We start from the raw sequence: 25270 nt of genomic DNA on the forward strand, positions 1-25270 counted from the left end.
TCCCTCCCCACAGCAGGAATTGCTCCATGTGTAGTTGACAGTTTGGAATTGGCAAATTTCCTCTGCACTCAGAAATGAAAAGCCAACTGTCAGTTCAAACGAACAAGAGTTGTTTTGCCTTCAGGGACCAATCTTGCCATGAGTTTAAGCAAGACTTAGACCAGAAGAATGTGCCTGATCTGTACCAGGAGTTTGCCATGTGTGAGATTCTCATGTAGATATTAAATGTTGTCTGAATTCTCCATCAGTCAAGGCTGAGGTGGGCTGCCCTGATGTGTCTGCTTCTTCATGTTTCTGGTTGCTGCTTCTCTGCTACCTTGATTCATCAATCCTTAGCTGATGTATCAGCTTGGATTTTGGCAGTTACTCTGCTTTGTGCTAATCTGGTGCTCCTTGGCTGGTCAGGGGCCTGAGAATTCCCTCCAGTATTAGGTTGAGTAGATGCTTTCCCTGCTGGACTTTTTTTAAAAAATAATATTTTTTAAGTTGTTGATAGACCTTTATTTGTTCATTTATTTATTTATATGTGGTGCTGAGAATCGAACCCAATGCATCACATATGCCAGGCAAGTGCACTACTGCTGAGCCCCAGCCCCAGCCCTCCCTGCTGGACTTTTAGTGAGAGAGATGCTTGCAGAGAAAGAAAAATGCCAGGGTACTGTGAAGGTCTGCACAGCGACCCTACAATGCACATCCTGTCCATCCTCACACTCCTGCCTGGTGAAGGCTTATTCATCTCTTTTGAGTTGGGTTCAATGAGGCATCCTCTGTGATGTCATACCCAGTCTCCGTAGGCCACCTCTGTCCTTTGTGCACTGCTTTGTTCTGTACCTGTTGTCACTGGAAAACTGTCTTATTTATCTATCCTCCAGGAAAGAAACTACATTTTTACTTTCATTTCCCTAGTGCCCAGCATAGAGCCTGATGCAGATGATGCACAAATATATGTTGGCAATGAAATTCACCATTCACCACCATCCTCACCCTGTAAGTCAGGGAAAAGGGAAATAAAGTTGCTTCTATATTTAGCAGAGAAGAATATGTGAATATCATTTCATTCCGTTCCTTTTCTTCTCCACTCTCTAGTTTCCTCCCCTTCATCCAACACCTTTGTTTTTTTTTTTTCTGATGTTTAATCATCACATTAGCAGTTTTAGTCTTTCTTTAAAAATGACTAGGTAGCACCATTTCCATCCTAGGAAAGAAAAAGCATTTAACCCTTGATGCTGAGTTAGCATTTCTTAAGTAGATTATGCTAAACCTCTGAGTATTTGGAATGATATTTTTTTTCCAGCCTTTTAAAAAAATGAAAAATGTTCATCTTACATGTTCGTTGTGTGGAACATTACTTGACACAAAGACAGCCTCCAAATATACACCCAGAGGTCACAAAATGAAAAGCCTCACAAATAGATCAAATTCAGATGCTTGAATCACATGGCTTCTTAAATCAATTTGCAATTCCAGGAGGAAACAAGGAAAAGAGATGGAGTAGGCTGGGAGAGTTAGGCTACAGTGCAAGAAGGGGAGAAGGACACTCCACCCGAGTCTTGAGTTAAGCATTGTCCCTATATTCATTCTTTACCATACCCCTTCTCTTTTCTTCTCTCTGGGTTGTAATAGCTTTCCTGATGGTGAGGTTACAAGGACTCGAGTTCACGTAGAAAAGTTAGGGAGGGAAATTCAGACTGGAGCTGACATGCTTGGGGCAAATAATTCTGACCACAATTGTGGTCTACCAGTCCATTTGGTGAGTGGTAATGAGTTTTATTGGCATTTCTCAGGGAGTGCACTTGTGGGGACCCAATGGGAATGCAATGAATGTCAATAATGGGTGTTGGATTTAGTGATGACATAGCTGTCATTCTGAAGGTGGCATGATGTATATATTATGATTTGGCCCTCCTGCCCCATTCTATCTGCAAACAATACTCTTATTTGATTCTTTTTATCTATGTTCAGCTTGCTAATGTTCCATTTATTCAATCTGTGTAACATGTTTCACAGGTTTCTAACTTGATATCTATATTTAACACTTCTTATGAGCCTCATCCATCCTACTTGTTTTTCTTGTTCTCTCTAGCAGAACTGACTATTCTCAAGTAACACAGCAAACCCACACTATAGTGGCTGAATATGGAAGTACAATATTCACTATAGGGTCCCATTACTTGGTTTTCTTTTTTTTTCCACTTAGAAAGTAATTTATTATAAAATTACAGATTTTTTTAGCATAATTTCAGATAGGGATTTGTTTATATGTTTAATATATACACATTCATTTCACTTTTATTAATATTGATTTTTGTAAATAAAATACTCTCTCTCTCTCTCTCTCTATGTATGTATATATATATATATATATATATATATATATACATTTTTTTTAGAAATTTCATTTTATGGTTCTTTTTTTTTCGTGTCAACATACTTTATATACAGAGATATGAAAAATTGTACTGTATATGTGTAATAAGAATTATAATGCATTCTGCTGTCATTTTTTTTTTTTAAAAATTAATAAAAGGAAATATTAGTTTTCATCATGATTTTGTGTGTGTTTTAATTATTTATTTATTTATTTTTTTAGTCATACATGATAGTCGAATGCATTTTGATATATAATACATACATGGAATGTACATACATCAATCATATTGTCTATTCTATTCTGCTGCCCTTCCTATCCTCCCTACTCCTCCCCTCCTCTCCCATTACTTGGTTTTCATTGATTGCTCTTTTAACTCCAGGAAAAAAAAATCAGGCTTCTGTAAAGTAGGTGACATGTCACTATTTTCAGCAATTGAAAAGTTAATATTTTATGCTAATGTGGAAAATCACCAAAGGAGAAAAATCTGCAAAATCTGTGTTTTATGGATGGAAAATACCCTTAGTACCTTCTTTTGATACATGGCTAGGAGCAGGGTAAAGTGATTAACAGAAATGAAATATTGAGGCTAGGAAAGAACTTGGAGATCACAGAGTTTAATTTTGATTTTTAGATGTTGAGTGTAGTGTTCAGAGGGGTAGAGTGTCTTTATCTGAGGTACACGGCTAGTTACTTAAAAATCTCTGAGTAGTCTCAGTCCCTGGAAACCTGATTCATTGTTCTTGCCTCTATATTCTAAGAAGACATGGCGTTGCTTTCTTGTGTTCTTTTATCGGCTGAATTATGATAAACATTTATTTGAAAGGGCTTTTCTGAAAATGAGAACGCTCATAAAGTCTCCATGTATCAAAATAGATATTTCTTACATTTCACTCTGTTGAGTGCTAATGGGCTCTCTTTACTTCAATGTGCCAATCATTTATAAAAAGAAATGAGAAAAGTCAGCATAAGAAATGTTCAGCTTTCAAGGAGGATGGGTGAGCGGAAGTGTGGTAGGACTGGTTCAGACTGTTGGGGGATGAGTAGAGGGGAGCAAATTGGCATCAAATATCATCTTCTTTAATTTGATAGCCACTGACATTTGAGAAGGACTCATATATTCCTAGTTTTCAAAAAGATACCATGCCTACTATTTTCTTATTTATATTATTACTTTATATTATTTATTTTATATTATTACATTTATATTATTACTTTAAATAATCACATATTATAACATATGTGATTATTTAAAGTAATAATATAAATGAGAAAAATAAATGAGAAAGAAGCCTGGAGCAAGATTGTGATAAATAATGTAAGGAAATAACAAACTGATCATAATCCATACATTATGACAAGTTATATGGAGAAAATAACCAGAGTGGTGTGTTAGAGGGCCATTGGTGGACAGCCTGCTTTAGAAAGAGTGACAGGGAGGTTGCATTTGTAGCTTGTGCTAAAGGAGAAGGAGCCAGGCATGTGGAGAGGTGGCAGAAGATGACTCTGGGGAGAGGGCAGGGTCCAAAGATCTGAGACAGGAGTGGGTGGGGTGTGCTCCCAGCAAACAAGGAGGAGAGTGTGAGATGGAGAAGGAGGGGCAGGCAAGAATCAGTATGTGTGTGCCTTTGCAGATCATGCTAACAGGGCTGGATTTTATCCTGTAAGCAGTGGGAAGCCATTGGAGAATTTTAAACAGGAAGGTGAAATGATTCAGACTTTTGCTTTAAAGGGAGCACTTTGGCTACTGGGTGCAAAAATGGGGGGAAGAAGGCTGCATGAAAGCAGGGAGACTAATTAGGACACAATTAGACTGTTCTAGAGTGCAAGGACAGGGGCTTGGGCAAGAGCTATAAGAATGAAATTAGGAAGAAGTGGACAGATTCCAGACATGGGAGCCCTCTTGATTCACTCTTGAGTTGGACATAGAGGGAGAAGAAATGGAAAGAATCAAGGACAAATTCTAATTATTTTGACTTGTGGAACTGGGCATCACCACCTACTAAGACTGGGAACTTTAGGATCTAAAGATAGAGGATTGGGGAAGAGAAAAGGAGTTCTGATGTACACACCTACAATTTGAAATGCTTATTATGTAGTCACATAAAATTTGAACTTCTGACTAGATATTCTCATGGCAATATCAAGTTGGAAGTTAAATACATGGGTCTTTTGCTTAAGGGAAAGTTTAGGGTTGCGGAAATTTGAAGGCCCTTGGTCATGGGGCTAGATATTGCCCAAGGAGAATTGAAAGAGAAGTGAGGACACCTGTACTCAATATGATATTCATACCCCTTTCCTCCAGCAGGCATTGTTGATTAATCATGGCCTTCTCTTCATTGGGCTCATTCCTCACTGATGAGTACAAAAGGAAAAAGTCAACATAATCTCAAAAGTCCAATTTATTTTTCTAGCATTAAATTTTAGGTGGAATTTATCGGGAGCATTTTGCCCAGAAGTAATGATAATAAAAATAATGTTAATAAAAGTTGCTAATATTCTCTAGTTTGCAATATGATTTGTTTATATACTTAATTAGTTGTAAATGCCAACTATAAAGTTTTCACCTGGGATTTTGTAGAAGGCACAGAAGCACTCCTTAAGTGGCTAGCTCTTATCTCAACCCTTGACAAAAGCCAGCAATGTGCCCTTTACAGTAGAATATCGAAGGCTTTTCTTCAGGCAGAAAAACAAATGTCATGCTGGTGGACTTGTGCGATGGAGAGGTCTGTCTGGCTCAGGTGCCTCTGTGGTACAGGAGCCCCCCCGCCCCACTTTTTTTTTTTAAAAACAATCTTCAGCCTAGGCATTTGCAGGTAGAAAAGGCTGTGGTGTTCTTTCTGTGTCATGTATGCTGAGCAGTAATTCATAGAACTACAGGTTGAGATAGGAAGCTCTGAGAGATCCCCTAGGTACCCCCTCTATTTGCAGATGAGACAACTGGGCCTCAAGACCAAGAATTGAAAGATTATTATTTCTTTCTTTTTTTGAGAAGCCAGTATTTAGGCTGAGATTCTTCAGCGTTGTTGTAAAAGTTTGCCATGTGGTGTAGTCTTTGCCGTTCTCTGTTTTTCAAAGACTCCTCATGTGGCCCTGGAGAAATAACTAAGTAGTTGTCATACATTGAGAGGAGGTGTTCAGGTTGTGAGAGGAGACCACTGAATACACCTCTGATATCCCTTTATCGTCCTTTGAGTAGTCTCCTCTAACTTTGCTCCCTTGGTGCCCCTTTCTGATGCCGGGAAATGTACGTATGGTGAAATAATGAGATAACACCCAGTTTGTCACGGCCAGGGTGAGTCTGAGTATGGAGTGATGGATGCCTGTCATTATGCTGATGTTGGAGAAGGAGGGATTCCTGTCTAGGAGCAGGATTAGCTGGACTCTCACACATCCAGTCCTGCTGAATTGGATTCAACTTTAATAAATATTTCATGAGGAAAGCAATCCATTGCATATTTGCAGAGAAATTCAGGCGCACTTATGAGCATGTTTCATGTTTATTCTTTAAGCAAAGGCAGAGTCATTTGCCATTATTAGTGCTAGTAAATCTGTGCTAGGCACAAGGCAAGGGCAGGTTTCTTAAATGCATTATGAGGAGAAGGAAAACAAGCCTATGGGAAAAATGAGATTGGAGGCATGCTGAGTGGCATTTGGGTTCTGCTAGATCCAAGATTCTCTGAATTTAGGACTCCGTTTATTTGTCTGCCTCTCACCTTATTTACAGCAACTTCATCTGTTTGCAGCAGGCTGAATTGCTCAGTGTCCTGTCAAAATCCATGTCAGAAAATCACTGTCTGGCCAGTTGTGAACTTGTCAAAGTGACAAGTGGGCATGGTGACAGAGATAGCATTTCTGGGTTTTTCATTGAACGAATGTGGCCGTATGGAGTGGTGAATGGCACCTAAAAATGGAAACTATTGACAAGAGGAGAAAATGAAAAATGTGATCTGGATACTTGAACATGGCATTTTTAACTGTGATCTTTTTTTTTCCTCTTCTTTCTCTTGTTCCCTCTCCTCTTTATTTCGTCTCTACCCTTCTCCTCCTTGGTCTTCTCCTTTTTCTCCTCCCGTTCTTCCTTCCTGACTCTTAGATACAGAGAGAGAGATCCATGCAGCCCCTCATGTGAGTGAGAAATTAATTCAGTTGTTCCGGAATAAGAGTGAATTTACGTTTTTGGCCACCATACAGCAGAAGCCGTCAACTTCAGGAGTGATACTGTCCATTCGAGAACTGGAACACAGGTAAGAAATCTCCACTTTTGAAAATCTACTCAGAGTTCATGGGCTATGCAAGATGCCTTGGAGTTTAGGGGTGGGAGCTCCTTGGAAACATTCGGCTAGCTGAGGAATGATTTCTGCTGAACACATTAATGAATCTATTTTGCATTAATAATTTACTTTGGGCAAAGTGTTTCCCTTATTTGCTCTCCAAGGATCACTAATGAGTGTCTTTCTCTCCTGCCTTTAAAAGGTTGACTTTATTCATGGAAAACCGCATTCTATCCACCATACTTAAGTCATCAAGCAAATTAATTAGTTATGTTTAATAGCCTTCAATAAGAATTTCTTGTGTGGGAGGTGAACAGTTCAAAAGTGTTATTCTAAGGGTCACATAAGCAAGTAGGGAATGTGGACAAATAAATATCACAAAGCACTGTGATGGAATGCTAGCAGTTAGAGTTCAGGGAAGAAAGGGAGAGGGCTCAATCCTATTGAGGATTGGGGTATCCAGGAAAGGCTTCCTAAAGGACCTGTGGTTGTATAAGGAAAAAAGCCAAGTGTTTTCTGATAGGGGAATGGGAATGAAGGGGTGGGAACAACATTATAGAAAGAGGTTTCCAAGATTTTAAGAAGGATAATGCAAGTGTGGGTACATGGTTGGAATATAAAAGTGTGTGGGGGGAAGAGATGAGATTTGTGGGTGGGCAGTGAGGGGTGGTATTACAGAGGTAGGTAGAAGCCAGATCATTGGAGAGCCTCAGTGCCAAGTGGAAAAACTTGGATTAAGGTCCCCATAGGTTTGATGTTTAAGAAAACTGCTCTATTATGAGGTTCAACCCTTTTCATAAAGGGTTCTAAGTTTCTAACCATTCAATGGCTTGACCACCTTAAAGCTAAAGAATAAAAAAGAGTTAATAATAAAGAAATAATAGAGTGGCATCTAATTTCAAAATTATGTCAAGGTGTTGAGTTCACTGAATTCACTGGTTGGTGAAGACCACATAGAGAGAGGACTTGAAGGACAGGCAGAATTCAGGCAGGAAAGGGAACAAGGGTATATAGCGCTGGTGTGTCATCACAGAGGTGAGGAAATGTAAGGAAATGCACTTTTTTAGGAGGGACGCAATGAATGGACCTGTTTGACTAGAACCGAAGGTGTTTCCTTATACTCTTTCAACATTTGTAAGGATCAACAGTTCTGTTTTTAATGGTTAAGTTTGCTCTCAGTTTCAAGGGGTTATGAGGCACCCTGATCCTTTTTTTTTTGGCCGGGGAGTGGGTGTTAGCATTAGGAACTGGCTGATTTTGAGTGAAATCAGCGTGATGTATGTACATGCCTCTGAGAGATACAGGTTAGTTCAAAGGTATTCTGAGTGCCCGGGTTTGGTGTTAAGCCAAGTCTCAGCTTCACAATCATGGAAAGGCTGTCTTTCCCCACTGGCCTTGTGGGCTTGGGTGTGAGTGGAGGACCATACAGTCCAAGACCAGAATGCATACCTTCATACACAGAGGTGGGCTCCTCAAATTAGATGAGAAACATGTGGAATGAATGTTTTTTAGTAGAAAGAGTGTGGCACTGGCTAGAGTTCTAGTTCTAGTTGGGTGACATCAGCTATTTAGTATTTTGGGACTTCAATTTCTGTGTCAAAAATGTAGGCAATAATTTATTTTGCAGAATTGCTATGAGGCCGGATAAAAGACAATGCATATTGACCTGCTATTTCTTGACAAATATACATTTCTCCTTGCTTTTTGTCTTCAGACATATTTGTTGGATTTCTCTTTTGTAATTACAAAAATCTTACTTTAGAAAAGGTTTTTAAAAAAATCAGTACTGCCACACAGAGTTAAGATTAGCTTCTCTTATATCCCTAGCTGATTTCTAATAGAACCCAAGGATCATTGAATGGAGAGTCATCTGATAATTTTTCATTATAATAGGAAAACTTCAGATATTGACTAATAAATAAAATATGAAGAAATAGAAATAGATCATCTTCTCTGGATTTTAGGGTGCTCTCTTCCATATTTGTTTAGTCTAATCAAGGCAAAGTATAAATGATTGTGAGTTTGTAATGCAGTGGCTATGGGTAGCAGAGAAAACCTGATTTCCACCTTCAGGAAGATTAAATTCTAGTTAAGAAGACCTGGGATGCAATAAAATTGAAGGGGAATATACAATGGTATATATTTAGGAATTCAACTATTTATAGTAACCTCCCAGAAGTTGCCCATCTGTAATGAATGAGAATATTTCATTGTTCTCAGGATCTTTCTTATTTATCAAAGAAATAATGTCTGCAGCAGCAAGTTGTCCTGCAAATGTTTGGCATTCACATTTGATCATGTGTAAAATCTGGTGACCAAGGATTTTCTTTAGTCAGGAGCAGAGGCTGTAGGTAACTCGTGGTTAGATTGTTGGCTGGAAGGTCAGAGACCTTCTTTTTGTGATTCCCTCCTGTGTGATCCTGATTGTATCACTTTTGATCAGAATTAAATATATTTGCCCTATTATGATATCACGGGCATTATTGCATTCCTAGCTGAGTTTTGTTTTTATCAGTCAGTGGTTTTTAGGATATTCACAAAGTTGTGCATTCATCACTATAACCAATTCTAGAAATTTTTATTATTCCAAAAAGAAATTCCATATCCCTCAGCTGTCCCTCTCAGTCTCCCCATAAACCTTTGAAGCTTAGGTAACTACTAATCTAGTTACTGTCTGTTTTGTTCATTTCATATAAATAAATTCATATTCTTAGTGGTCCTTTTGTGACGGGCTACATTTACAGTATTTTCAAGGTTCATTCATCTTGTATGTCTGTAGTTCATTTCTTTTGCAGAATAATTTTGCCTTGCTTGGATACAACATATTTTATTTATCCATTCATCTGTTGTTGGACATTTGAATTGTTCCCACTTTTTAGCTATTATGAATAATGCTGCTATGAACACTCATAAAAGTTTATAATTTTTTAAATTGATGCATATTGTACAGAATAGTGAGATTCATGTACAAGTTTTTGTGTGGACATAATGTTTTCATTCTCTTGGGTATGTAGCTAGGAGTGGAATTGCTGGATCAAGTGTAAATTCTGTTTATTTGTAGAACTGCTAGAGTGCTTTCCAAAATGACTTTTTTTTTTTTAGTGTATTGCTCAGGATGTTTACAGAGAAGATCATGTTGTTTGCAAATAGAGACTGTTTTATTTCTTTCTGTTCTACCTGGATGTCCTTTATTTCATTTTCTTGCCTAAGTGCCCTGCCTGGAACTTATGGTACAATGTTGAATAGAAGTTGTGAGAGGAGACATTGTTGTATTGCTCCTGATATTTGGGGAAAAGCTATCAGTTTTGACCATGAACTGTGCTATCTGTGGGTTTCCAAAGATGCTCTTAACCAGGTTGAAGGAATTATTTTCTTTTTGTAGATTTAAAAAAAATCAGATGGAGGATGTTTTTATTATTTAGTGTTTTTATTATGAAGGGTGTTGAATTTCTTCCACATTCCATTTCTGTATCTATTGAGAAGATCTTGTAGTTTTTATTTTTTATTCTATTGATGTTATATATGAATTGGTTTTTGAATGTTATACCAAGTTTGCATTCCTGGGATAAATAAAACTTGACTATATTGTGTAATCCATTTTTTTATATTAGTGGATTTGATTTAATAGTACACTGTTGAAGATTTTTGTATCTATGTTCCTAAGAGGGATGTTGGTCTGTAGTTTTCTTTTGATATTTTCATTCTGGTTCTAATAATGAGTTTTAGCAAATTTTTTTTTAACTATGTGGAGTTTGTTTGAAAGCTAACTTTTGCTCATTGCATGCCATGTACCAAGCATTCAATTAAAAAAAATATTTAATTGTAGGTGGACACAATACCTTTATTTTATTTGTTTAGTTTTTTAATGTTGTGCTGAGGATCGAACCCAGTGCTTCACATATGCTAGGCAAGCGCTCTATCACTGAGCCGCAACCCTGCCCCCAAGCATTCAATTTTTTATGATCCTGTTTAATTTGTTAGGTATGAAATTTTTGAATTTGAAAACATTGAAAATATTTCTCCAAAATTCTAGTATTTATACCAGTTACTTTTTATTTTATAATATCCACTAGAATCACTGTAACACTGGTAAATAATTAATAAATAGATTAAAGGTCCTCATTAAAGTCAGAAGACAGAAGGCAATCCTTTTTCCTTTATGATTTAATATGTTCTTTTTATGTGTTGATAACAATGTCTAGTAATAAATTCTGATCTATGTATCTAGTCATGATGTAAAGGAAATTTAACTTCATTTCTGATTTACTTGAAAGGCCAAAATATCATGAATACCTATTAAATATCTCTTCAGTGTGCCTTTTGAGATAATTTTGTTTTCACTGTTATCTATTAACCTAATTAATTGTATTAATAGAATCCATAATGTTGAACTATTCTTGAGAATCCTTGAATAAACTTTCAATTAAACTTACTGATGTTTGATTTAGGATTTTAGCCTCATTAAATAATAATAACTAACAATATGAATAAAAATAGTAGTAGTTACTTAAATTATTTTTGAGTTCAGCCATTGTTGTAAACACTTTAAACTCATTAGTGAGTTAAAACATTTAAACTTTTAATAAGTGAAATGAATATATAACTGTACATGTGAGTTAACTCAAACGTTTTAAAACAACCCCCCTCAGTCCCTGGTAACCACTATTCTACTCTCTATGAGATCAACTATTTTAGATTCCACATGCAACTCAGATCATATGATTTGTCTTTTTGTGCCTGGCTTATTTGACTTCACATAATCTCCTTCACATTCACCCATATTGTTGCAAATGATAGAGTATCATTTTTTATGGTGGAAAAATTATCTAATACATATATGTGTATATGTATAATATATAGATGTATATGTATATGTATCACATTTTTACTATGCACTCATCCTTTGATGGACACTTGAGTTGATTTCCTTATCCTGGCTCTTAGGACTAATGCTGCAGTAGACATGGGAGTACAGATTTCTCTTCCACATGCTGATTTCCTTTCTTTTGGGATTCCTGGATCCCAAAGGAATTTTTCTTGAGGAAATTCCAATATCATTTTCCATATGGTTTTGCTAATTTTTCATTTTCACCAATTGTGTGTACGTGTTCCCCCTTTTCTCTACATCTTTGCTAAGGTATATATTTATAATAATAGCTATTCTAACAGATGTGAGGTGCTATTTCATTGTTGTTTTAATTTGCATTTCCAGTATGATTAGTAATTTTAAATATTTTTTTCCATTTATCTGTTGGTCCTTTATTTAACTTCTTTTGAGAAATGTCTATTTGTATAATTTGCCTATTTTTAAATGGGTTATTTTTTTCTTACTATTGACTTGTTTGACTTCCTGATATAGTTTAAATATTAAACTCTTATCAGATGTATAATATGCAAATGATTTCCTCCATTTTGTAGGTTAGTTCTTTCTTGACTCTCTTTTGATTACTTTGCTGTGCAGAAACAGTTTTAGTTGGTTGTAGACCCATCTGTTAATTTTTACATTTATTGCGTGGGCTTTTGGGGTCATATTAAAAATATTGCCCAGATCTGTGTCATAGACCCTACTACCCACAATGTTTTCTTATAGTATTTTCATAATTTGGTGTCTGTTGTTTATCTTTAATCTATTTGAGTTGATTTTTGTATATGGCATGATAGAGCGATCTAATTTCATTTTTCTGCATGTGATTATCCAGTTTTCCAAATATCACTTATTAATGAGACTGCCCTTTACTTGTATGTTCCTGATGTCTTTGTAGGAAATCACTTGGCTGTAAATGTGTGGATTTATTTCTGGGGTTTCTATGTTGTTTGATTAGTCTGTATGTCTTTTTCTATGCTGGCGCCAAGTTGTTTTGGTTGCTATAGCTTTGTAGTAGAAATAAGAAAAAAAACATGAAAACACTTTGTAGGCCACTTTATACAATAAAATAGGCAATAACAATACAGTTTTGTGAGCATAAACACTCAGATGTACTAACAGTCACACGGGTGTAGTAGTTACAAGAAGATAAACCATATTATAAAGAAATAGGTCAAAAAACAAAATATATAAATGTGTTATTACCATGGTTGGTAATTGTGTGAACCCAGTTTTTTTTTCTTTTTTTAATTCTTTTTAGTTATACATGATGGTAGAGTATATTGACATATTATACATATATTAAGTATAATTTCCCATTCTTATGGTTGTACATGATGTGTAATATGCTGGTCATGTATTCATATGTGGACATAGGAAAATTAATGTCTGGTTAATTTTACTGCCTTTCCTATTCCCATCCCCTTTCCCTTTCCTTCATTCCTCTTTGTCTAATCAAAAGTACTTCTCTTTCTCTTGCATAATAGCTATGACTAGTATTTCCGGTACTATATAGGAAGTGGCAAGAGTGGATATCCTTATTTTGTTCTAAGTCTTAGAGAAAAAACTTTCAACTTTTTCTATTGAGTATGATGTTAGGTGTGAGTTTGTCATAAGTGGCATTAATTTTGAAATTTATTTTGTGGTTTAGACTGGCTTAAAAATATAAGCAGTATCTCTTTAATAAATATGTCTGACAGAACTAGCCTGAAAATAATTAGATATAAACATTAAATGTAAGTGTATTTAGAAAAAACAGAAAGTATTTTGTATATGTTGGTCTGAAAATCACAGAATTTGTTTGACTAATAATATGTTTTTTGGGGATGCTGGTTAAACTTTTATTATTGGAAATATTCATTTCTATTTTTTATGGTGTAGCTCTATCTAATTATAAGCTCTTCTTTGGATTAGCTTAGCTTACCTCTTTTAAAAATCATATATTTTATTGAGATTTGCATTTTTGGACAAGTAGTTGGGCAATATATTCTCTTTTGCTCAATAAAATTTCATATTTGTGATTGTCTTCTCTGATTTCTAATGTGAGATACACATTTCATCCCACTTTCCCTGAGTAGGCTCATCATGAGATTATAATTTATTAATGTTTTTAATGAGACAGTTCTTAGTTTTATTGATCAAGTCTATTTTTAATTTCAGATTCATTGATTTCTTCACATTTTCCCTTTTGGATCTTTTTGTTGATATTTTTTGTTAGCTTTTTAATGTTAGTTTATTTTTTTCAGTATTTTCTATTTATAAAACTGATAAAATGACTGAAGAAATATATTGTGAGTATTGCTTTGATTACAGCCCATTGATATTGTTATATAATGTTTCATTTTCTGTAGTTTTTAAAATTTAACCTTGTCCTCCTCTTTTACCCTAATTACTGAATATTTAAAAACTCTTTTATCCTAATTAATGAATATTTAAAAATCCCAAGTGATTAAATGAAAAAATAGGGGATTATTTCTGATTTTATTTTTACCTGAAGATGTAAAATATGTGCTACATTTTTAGGTATTTGCATTTGCAGAATTTTTTCTTTCTGGTAATCTTTACATAATCCAACAATTATTTGGAGGCGTGTCTTGTTTTTGTGTTTAGATAGATGCATATAGGTATGATTTTATATGTAGCACCTTTCACTTGTGTTAGTGTCACCCACTGGGGTTAAGTTACACTTCACCTGTTCCTTTGTAATCTGCCCCTTCTGCCTTTTTTCAGATAGAAGGTTGTAAGAAACAGCATCCCCCCAAGTAAAAGCCCACTTCCAAATGTGCTTGCTCTCTTATCAGCCTCTGGTGACCTTCTCTTGCCCCACTTTTTGGGGAGCCTGAGGTTAGGAGCCGGGGAAAGTTGTCCTGAAGCTTACAAAAGGTATTCTGTGTCTGTGTGGTATTTGAGTCACCCCAAATTCACGCGAATGACTTTAGTTCAGCTGCCTATGCTGGACAGGGGTGGCAGGACTGGGTCTAGCAGTGTGCCAAGGATGAGAGAACATGGATATTGGAGTAACTTAGGTAGTATCTGTTTTGATTGGTTGTGATGTTTCCTATTTAGTCTGCACCCAAATACATGAGAGTAACATATGTAAGAGTTTCCAAATAAAACTCTTAGGCATATTCTATGCACTTAATAAATACTGAATGTATGTATGAATCATTTTCTCAATCTCTAGTTAGAGCTGCTCAGAATCTTCTTGGCTAGTTTTACAAATTCCCATGGAATATACTGTCCCAGGCACAGGGACAATATATTGCCCTGGATGTACTACCCATGAGAGGCTGTGCTGACAGTGACAGGGGCAAAGGTTTTGGTGTCTGGAGATTGAGATTAAATAATAATAGCATTTTTTTTTTGGTGAGAATTAGAAGTACTTGTAAACCACCTATTATAGTGCTTGATATGTAACAGGAACTCAATTTAAAAAGTCATGATGATGATGATGATGATGATGATGTTGTTGTTGTTGAAGTGGAAATTTGATGCTGAGGGGAGATAGGATGCAAAGGAATGCCAGATGAAACATTTCCTCTCTCATTTGGTTGTTAAAGGAAAGTGGTGACTATCACCCAAACCTGATAATGTTCAATTTCCAGTCCAAAGTCTCCTTTGCTGATGAAGCACAATGGGGAACAGCATTCTGGATTAGAACATCCTCCTTAGCCATCAGGTGCACCACGGGAAGTAATTGTCCAACTGCCTTTTCCAAATCTGTTAGCCAGAGGAACTTCATTTACTCTTTTGGAAATCACGGTTTCCAATTTCTGCTAGGCTTTGGGCTACTCTCAGGTAAGGCCATTATTGAAAAAAATGGCAGAAGAGTTTCTTCAGTGGCTGAACTCCCTTCTTGCCAGAGGCAGGTATCTCTCTTCCCTGGTGGGGACCCAACAGTTAGAGGTCGATAATTTGGGAGACTATGATTCCTTAAACCAGGAGTGAACTTCTTGGCAAAGTAATATCTGGAAACTCCCTAGGTAATGGAACCAATTGAGTTCCCATGGACATCTTAAGTGGGTAGATCAAATGAAATGAAAAACTTAAATATAAAGACTATTGAAAATGTACTTGGAGGTAGTAATTGAAATAGGCTCTTTTATGTGATGGAATGGGTACTCTGTTATTAATTCTAACCTATATTTCAAATGTGATAGTTTTTTTTTATAGTACCAATACAGCACATTGGAAGAGCAACAAAGATGAATCTGACTTGCTGAATTATCTTAATGGCACTGCAGATTTAATGTTTATTTTTTCTGATTCAAATGTGTTAATATAGAGCTTTGTTAAAATGGAAAGCTTAATTAACACAGATTAAATCTAATTGAATGTTCGCCAGTATATGAAACTCTATAAGCTATAATGGTAAATCTTCTGTTTTTCAAATTTATTCCTAAATTATAGATAAATTACATCTAAACATAATTAGATAGGAAGCTGAAAGTGAGGGATCTTTAAAAAAAAACAAACCCCAAACCAAACAACAAAAAACCTTCTTGTAAATTCCATGAGAAGAAGAGGAGGACATTTTTGGCTTCCTAAGACGCCATCTCCTTTTTGTAAACTAAAATTTTGTGTTTCAAAAGAGAATATTTGATTTTCTGAGTTTTTGTGTTGGAAAGAGCTTTTTGACATGAGGCCAGATAGAGCCAAGAACTGAATCTAGGTTTGTCAATTACTACATGAGGAAGCTTTTGCAGTTGTCTTTAATGTATATCAGTCTCAATATCCTTCCATGTAAAGGGAAGGTGTTGATTACCACATCATCGACTTACTGGGAGGATTCAAAACACCAGTTAGGTAAATGGCTACTTATACATCTCATATGTCAAGGTACTCAATAAATGTCATCTCCCTTCCTCTCCTATGGCTTCTTGAGATATTCCATAGTGCCCCCAATGTTTTTCAGCAGGAAAGAAAGCACATATTGTACTTTTTTGCTTCTTGCAATGATTGTTTTCAGATCGCAATTATCATAGAAAATATCAAACAATAGATGGTCGCTTTGAATGCATTCTGTAATTTCAAAGCAGCAGATTTATTGTCACAATTTTGAATAACATGAGGAAACATTTAAATTATTATTACTTTTAGTTAATTTATTGTAAATGCCAGAATAGAGGGTTACAAAAGAGGTGATGGTGTTGATGAGGAGGAATTCCAGAAGCACGTTACTTGGTTTGATGAAGCCAGCCCAGAAAAAGCTTTTACCTTGGGAAAAATTTTTAAGTTGTAGATGGACACAATATATTTACTTTATTTTATTTTATCTGGTGCTGAGCATCAAAACCAGTGCCAAACATGTGCTAGGCAAATGCTCTACCATGAGCTAGCTATAACCTCAGTCCCTGAATTTCTTAGATAAACTTAAAAGTTTAATTATTTTTGCAATGAGATATAAATGGCTTATATTATAAAATTATATTTTCAGTTGTTAAATTACTTACATTTGGGAAAGAAGGGAGTAAATTGGGAGCTTGACTTAAAATAAGTCTATGCATGTTGCTTTTGAAGTGCACAAATAGGTCTCTCATTTTGTACCAATGCAAGTTCCTGAGATTGAAAGGACTTCTCTTAGTAGACTTCCTTATTAACATCATTAACATCACCTTATTAGTTGAGATATCAACTAAAACTTGCCAAATAGTATTTGGTTTACAAAAGCTGGGCTACAATTGTAAAACACACAGGAGTGTAGTCTATTAAAGAAACAGTATGATAGTGATAGAAGGAGTACTGTGATAGAAGGAATACAACCTATGAAGCAGGGAACCCTGCTTCATCCAAACAAAGTTGAAGAGTCTTTCTACTAAAGAGTTATGCTTATTAGTCTTAAATTAAAAAAAAAGTATAGGGAGAAATGGGCCAAGAGAATATGAATGGAAGTATGTTTTGGATAAAGCATGAGTGAAAAGGTGAGCGTCGACAGGGTGCATTAAGAAAACAGAAAAGGGCTGGGGCTGTAGCTCAGTGGAAGAATCCTAACCTAGCTTGCATGAGGCCCTGGTTCAACTTCCAGCATGAAGGAGAAAAAGAAAGAGGAAGGAAAAAAAAACAGAAGAAGAAAAATTCAGTGTTATGGAAGAGTGGGGAGTCTACCAGTAAGGACACAGAGGCAGGGTAGAAGAAGTCATCAGACGAGGCAGGCAAGAGGCCAGGTCATGAATAGCTTCATAGGTGAGACAGGTTTCATCTTTATGCTGAGGGAAATGGGGAGCCGTGCAAAGGATTTAAGTGCAGGTTTGGTGTGATTCCATTTGTGTTTTAGAAAGATCACATGACTGCTTAGTGAGAATAGTAATAAGGAAGCCAAATTGGTGGCCCAAAGACAGGAGGTTGGAGCTGTTGTTTATAATCAAGACCTTTGATAAGAGGACGAGGTGCTGTTGGGGTGTTGACTCAGACCCAGGAAACAAGTTTGAGATCCTGGCAGGTGAAGTAAGATACCAGGTATGGTTGGGATGGTAGGCATTCTTTACTCAGAGACAATGGCAGCCTTCAGCTCCAGCTCCATCTTGCCCCTGTCAGTTCCATTTAGCCCCCTGAGTTGTTCTATGGGTCTTTTTTATGTGCAGGCCAAAGAAGGGACATCACCAACAGGTTACTTACTTGGGCACATGCTCACAAGCAAAATGTAAAATGTTTATGACCTCGAGTACATTTTAAGTCAGTTTTTTTTTCCTGCTGTGATTAAAGGACCAGACCAGAACAATTATAGAGGAGGAAGAGTTTATTTAAGGGGGCTCACAGTCCATAGACAGCTGATTCCATTCCTTGAGGCTCCAGGTGAGGCAGGAACAACATGGTGGAAGAATGTGGCAGAGGGAAGTAGCTCACATGGTGTCAGGAAGCAGAGAGAGACTCCACTCACCAGACACAAATATATACTCCAAAGCCATATCCCAAGTCCCACTTCCTCCAGCCACACCCCACCACTTCAGTTGCCACTCACTTAATCCCTGTCAGGGGATTAATTCACTGATTGGGTGAAGACTCTCACAACCCAATCATTTCTCTTCTGAACCTTCTTGCTTTGGGAGGAAACCTTGCATTCAAACCATAACAAGTATGCTGAATCAGGGTATTCATGACCTTGGCTGCATACTAAAAACGTAGCCCGCCAGAAGCCTCAGCGAGGGAGCCTAACTATAGCCATTTTGGGCTTGTCCTACAGATGCTGAATTATGTCAGATAATAGTGGTGCAGGTGGAGAGAAGATGATTAATTCAGGTGGGTCTGGACGTATCTAAATGGGGTGCTCTGAGTGGAAAAGGAGGAATCAAGAGTGATGCCCAGGGTTCTTTCTTGGGCTACTTTGAGGTACTCTGCCCTGAGCTGGGGGTGGGAGGGTGAATCTTTTTTTGTTAATCATTGTGTCATGCATGCCCTCCCCCCAAAGAAACATAGTTCCTTGCCTTTACTTTCTTCATGTTTTTAGCTGCATAAAGTAAAAGAATTCATTTATTTAAAAAAAAAATCAATGAAAAAGGGGAGTGGTCATGTAGAGTCCAGTTCCAGCTGACCACTCATTTTTCACACACAAACGCACGCACGCACGCACACACACACACACACACACACACAAAACAATAATAGAATTATAGAAAAGGAAATAATGAATGAAAATATTCTCATCCAGTAAATGGTATCACTTGCTTTCTAGTAGAGGCTTATTGGAGAAGGCCAATGGTTACAGTCTGAAAATGTGTACAATCTAGAGAGACTTCCAAATGCTAGGTGACTAGACACCAGGATTCAGTGTTTCCATCATTTTCACCTTTATATCTAGCAGAGTGTAGACACGGCTTTGAGGGAAAGTTTAAAGGCTGCGTATTTGAAGAGCAAGAGAATGGGTAGTTAGGCTGTGATGTGAATTGGAAAGTAGTAATTTTCAGGCAGAAATGAAAGTGAATGGAAGGATCTGGCTGTCAAGAAAATGAGGAGGTTTTCAGGAACACTCTAATTAAGTAAAATTTAAATCTTTATCAGAAAAAATGAAGCTGTTTAGATGACTTTTGACCTTAATTCAAGAGAAGAAATATCATAGCAATGGAGTATAATGTTTTGGGCATATTGCTCATGCTTGTATGTATGCATATTAGATTTTGGATTGCCTAGTGTTTGAGAAATGGAAAAACAGCAAATGTAGCCATTAACCTTTACTTTTTTTAGTATAAAAGTCACAATTTCATTAATATTTATGCATAAAATCATTTAAGTTCAATGGAATTCTCCCAGAGAATTTTAAAGTCTGTCTCTGATGTCCTTTGGAATTAGTAGCTGTGAGACGCTTGCCTTTCTGGGTAACATTCACTCTATGGCTTCTGTGGAGAGAAATGTGGACAGAGGAGCCTTGTTGCTGAGACCCCTGACTCAGAACATTGATGAGGGGTGCAAGGACAGTGATGCTGAGCTAGGAGTCTGAAGGTGTGGGCTCAAGTCTCTGCTCTGTCAGTGAGGGAGATGTTCAGGAGATTGGGCAGGTACCTCCCTGTACCTCAGTTTATTTATCTGTAAAATTAGAATTCACTCATTAATGATTAGCTATTAATCTGTTCCAGACACTTCTTTGTGGGCTAAGAACACTGGTGGATTTTTTAATGGTGAAGAGGATATGCAAAGTGTCTATCCTCAAGGAGTTTGCATTCTAGTGGTGTGTGTGTGGGGAATCAGATGATGAATAGGGACAAAATTAAACCTAACACTATATTGAGCCCAGGATGATGAGTGATAACCAGTGAAGAAAAGGAAACCAAAGAGGGCTCTGTGAAGAAAGGGTGTATGAGCTCAATCTAAGAGACAGGTGTGAGAAAATTCAGAGCAATGAGTGTCCCAGATGAAAGAGAGTAAGTACAAAGGCCCTGTGGCAGAATTCAGCTTGTGCTTAGGGGACAGAGCTAGTGTGTAGGAAGTCTGGTAAATTGAGGATGAAGAGAGGGAGTGGTTCTTGATGAGGATATATTCACTGTAATAGCTATCTTGATTCCACAGTGTGAGGGAGAGTGCTTCACAAATGACAAAGTCTGATGTTAATATAAGGCCATATTATTTTGGGTCAAGAATTACTTATAGACCCCTAACTCTTTACCCATTCCTGAAAACTGTCCCTTGGAAATACAAATAACCTCATAATTTATAAAACTACAATTATGCTTACTTTATTTTTTCAGAGTAAATGAACTCCATCAGTGAGCTTTGTTTTAATTTTTTTTTTTAAATTTTTAGCTCCCCTTTCCCCTTGTGGTCATTTGAATTGGTTGCAAATAATGATAGTCTGGTAGGAATGAATTGGCAAATCACCTTATTAAATATTGTTGGTTCATCTGAACCAGCCAGAACTAGATTTTTCTAGCCAACAATAGATTTCCTGAGAGATGGAGGGTCTGATCCCCAAGAAGGCAGGTATGGTACAGAGTAGAGAGATATATGGTATGTGAGGGTTGGGAACTAGGAAGGGGGTGTTATTTGGATGTGAGGTGTCCCTCAAAGGCTCATGTGTGAGACAATGCTAGAAGATTCAGAGGAGAAATGATTGGGTTAACCCAATCAATGAGTTAATTCCCTGATAGGGATTAACTGAGTGGTAGCTGAAGGTGGGTAGGGTGTAACTGGAGGAGGTGAGCACTGGGGGGCATGGCTTTGGGGTATTATATTTTGTATCTGGCAAGTAGAGTCTCTTTCTCTGCTTCCTGATCACCATGTGAGCTGCTTCCCTCTGCCACACTCTTCTGCCATGATGTTCTGCCTCACCTTGGGCCCTGAGGAATGGAGCCAGCTGTCTATGGACTGAGACCTCTGAAACTGTGAGCCCTTCAATCAACTTTTCCTCCTCTACAGTTGTTCTCGTCAGATCTGTTAGTCACAGGGGTGAAAAGGCTGACTAGAACAGGGGGCTTGTGACTGGAATGCAGCCTGCAGAGCAGAAACTGCTAGGAGACGGATGGGAGCCTTCCACAGTTCCTGCTGCAAGATTTGTTAACAAGGGGCGACTTCAGCTTAAGGATAAAGGTTGAGACCGCTCCTCTGGCTTGGAGAGGTGCTTTATTTGGGGCATAATGTAATGAACTCCACAGTATTTTTTTCACTAATTTTTTTTTTTAAATTATCAGTTGGTTGCTAAAACTTGAAAATTGAGCATTTGACCTAGAAAATCCAGTTTTTCACTTCTCATGAAAATTGACATGTCTTTTTCAGATTGTCACAGTCCCCAGCTCTACCCATGGCCTCCCTCTCATTGGGAGGCCATGCGTCAGTGGCTCTTTTTTCTTTTTAAAATGAAGGCCATTAGGAGAAACGTGAAATTCTTGTTTCACTGTTTTTATTGAAAGAAGAAAACCAAAGAGACGTAAAGGGCGGCTGATTTCAAGAAAAATACTTCAGACGCCTAGCCCACTTCAGTCATGAGAGACACCTGCCTGGCTCTCGTTGCCTGGCATCTGTGACTCTTCTCTGTAGGGGTTCGAGTGCTGGTGAAGTGTTTTAAAAGCAGGCGAGTGACATGCCAAGATGTCTGTTTTTAGAGGGAGTTTGTAGGTGGCTGCGTAGAGGATGCGTTTGCCATGCTGGTATTTGTCTTATATGTAAAGAGGAGGCCGGACCAGGAATCGGTTTGGAATAGGTTCTCTTCCATCTGAGAAAGGACGAAAGAAATACAGGAGCCACAAAATGGAACCAGCTAAAAAAAGACTCCACACGGGGTTTATTTCTGAACCTTCATTGGATTGTTTCCCACAAATCACCCCAAGGCCATTATTTCGTTTCTGCAGGGACATGGTGGCTGTTATTTTCTCAGATCAGAATTTGGGACACATAGAATCTAACAAGGAATTTTAGGGTGACTTCAAGGGTAATTCTTAATCTGAAAGATTTTGGGATTATGGAATGGTTGGGATATGCTAATGACTAATTAGAAAGTAGGACAATAAATTATCCTAGAGTGACTTGACCTTATTAATTTGGGTTCCGGTCATTGTAGATTTAGCAGAATTGGTCCTGTAGAAATAATAGGTATCCATGATGAGTTTGAAGTGGATGTGAAAATAACCATTGCTGGCCCATTTGTTGCTTTTAGTTTTGTTCTGATTTGATTCTGAGTAGCTGGCCCTCAGCTTTGGGAATATGTAATAGCTCTTCTCTTTCTGAGTCTTATCTACTCAGTGTTTTAAATTTATCTTGAGTCAAACCAACAAGAGGTGGGAATATTTCATAGCTCTTCCTAGCATTCAAAGTATGATTATGTACTTTTTTTTTAGTTGTAGATGGACACAATAACTTTATTTTAGTATTTATTTTTTATGCGGTACCAGGGATTGAACCCAGTGCCTCAGACATGCTAGGCAAGCGCTGTACCACTGAGCCACAACCCTGGCCCCTGATTATGTACTTTTGAAAAAAAGAAAATGAATTCATTTGTTGCATTTTGACTTTAGCATTTTTCACAGACAAATTTTGGGCTAGAAACTAGGGCCATTAATCTGGGTACCCTTAAATGCTGCTAGATTATAGGCTGAATTTGTACTTCTCTGAGACATAGTGAGAAGAAACACAAATTTGATTGATACCTAGAAAGTGACAACTATTTTACTTACATTATCTTATTTTGTCCTGATCATAGCTGAGATATGATAGATATTATTTTTCCATCGTTGAGATCAGGAAATTGCTGTTCGGAGAAGTTGAGTAATTTGTCCAGAGTCAAAGCCGGAATTCCGTTCCAAGTCTGAAGAATCTGAAATAAGACTTGCAGTGCACCTGAGTATTATGATCAGAGAGTTATCTTTAAATGTAATTTTCATCTTTTACCTCTAATATTTCTTCATGAGAGCAATTAGTTTTACTTTGTTGGACATTTTGAGATTGGTGTAATTCCAGCCTGGCTTAGGGCACAAATCACTGCCTAACAGAAGAGTTCCCTAACGAGGTCTCAAGGATCACAGGGCCTATAAGATATCCTGGGAAAAGAAGAATTTTAAGTTTAATTAAACTTAGGAAGCATGATAGTATTTCTCTTCCTTGGAGAATCACAATAAATGTTAGCACATTTTAGCCTCTTTATGTAATAAAGTACTAAGTGTGTGCTAAGTACCTTAAGTTCATAGTGATGTTTAGTCTTTATGATAAGATAGGTTCTATTATTATTTCTACCTTATGGATGAGGAAACTGAAGAACTGATTATTGATGCTTTGCTAAAATTCACTTTACTACCAAAACGATGGAGCTGGGAGTCAAACCCAGGTAGGCGTCTGGCTCCTCAGCGTACTTTATTAAGCGGTGTATTCTATTGACTCCTTGAACTTGCCTATCCAGCACTTCCAAGCTCATTTCTGTCATGCAGTGCTTTGAGGGGTAGGTGTTCTTCAATACCCTTTAGTGGAACTAACATGCTAACAGACACTGGGAAATACTGCAGGTGCAGCATTGATTCAAGGTCACATAAGACTTTTAGCCCAGGAAGAAATAAACCTGAAGAGTCTTGGAATCCTGGACATACTGGAATGGTGGTGGCGCTCAGAGAACTGGCAGTAAGAGGTCAGGTGAGACTTGGTTGGGTTGAACTCAGCTAAATTGTTTCCTTGGTGATTAATGCTTGTCTTGTGCCTTTCTGAGGTTATTGATGAGATATTTGCTGAAAAGGGCTGTTTAAATGCTGCACAGGTGCCCAGTGCCCCACACTGTGCCAGGCTTTGTGGTTCACTGAGGGCAGCACTTGGGGCTCTCTACTTGTTAACATTAAGAGACAGAATAGGGGCTGGACAACCACAGTGTCTACTCAGCAATGGTTAGATGAGACTTTTTAAATTGTTGGAAGCTTCAAATGAGGGCAAGATAAATCACTATGAACACTATAACTTGCAGATTTTATTGGCTCTTTTAAGCCAGTTTGGGTCTCAGAAATGGGTGGGTTGGCTGGCTAAAATTCAGACACCTTCAACTTGAAGAAAGCCACAAGAATTTTTAGGAATCTTTTCTTCATGTTGCAAAGGATCTGAAATATGGTAAGTACAGCAATTCTGGGGGTTCAAAATAACTTAATTCTTCATCTTTCAGAGTGCCTTGGGGACCTTGAGAGTCATTTACTATGGCTGTATGATGCCTAAGGGACAAAGAGATAATTCACCTGATCTCTTGAGTTCTTTCAGGCAAACTATTTAGAAAGATCTTTAGTGGCGGTTTTTAGAAGGTGAGATGATATTCTCAGAGTGGAAGTGGAACCTTATGTTGGTTTTGAAACCTATTTTGATGGACCAGGAATTCTGGTTACGGGAGTTTTGAGCAACTTTTCCAGTGACGACTCTGGTGATTTGCTGTTTTTGGAAGAGTAAGCAGTTGCTTTTTCTTGTGGTTGGAGAACAGCTGTTTCTGAGTGAAACCTGATTTAAGGTAGCTGCAGGTTCATTTAGAATTTATGAGGCCAATCTTTTCCTGAGAAAGTTTAGTGAAAGATAGACAGTCCTATATGTCATATATGCCTGTGGCCAGATCAGGGTCTTCTATTTGTTCTACTCTCATCGTCCCTTCTCTGAAAAGTTATTAAACACTTTTTGTAAATCAGTCACTGTGCTAAGAGCTGGGGAGACTGAGATGTGTCCTTGGGGGAGATATCTGTCAACAATCACAACACACCGTGATACGTTTTATGAAAGGAGTGAGTTATACCCTTCATTTGCTTCTCCACTAATTCAGGATAAAATCCAGAGGCTTTATTTTGGCTACAAGTCTCTATGTGACCTGTCTGTCATTCTGACTTAATCCTCTTC

At 37.4% G+C, this 25270-nt stretch overlaps 1 protein-coding gene across 2 annotated transcripts in view; it reads left to right on the forward strand.

Moving 5' to 3' along the window:
- Nell1 (neural EGFL like 1) overlaps positions 1 to 25270 on the forward strand; it is an 801023-nt gene that overhangs the window by 80614 nt on the left and 695139 nt on the right. For both annotated transcript variants that reach the window (XM_048788493.1, XM_048788492.1), the window contains exon 3: positions 6465 to 6615. In XM_048788493.1, the coding sequence (XP_048644450.1) occupies positions 6465 to 6615 (151 nt within the window). The remainder of the gene's footprint in view (positions 1 to 6464; positions 6616 to 25270) is intronic.

The sequence above is a fragment of the Marmota marmota genome, unplaced genomic scaffold (genome assembly GCF_001458135.2).
Source record: "Marmota marmota marmota unplaced genomic scaffold, marMar, whole genome shotgun sequence".
Lineage (NCBI taxonomy): Eukaryota > Metazoa > Chordata > Mammalia > Rodentia > Sciuridae > Marmota > Marmota marmota.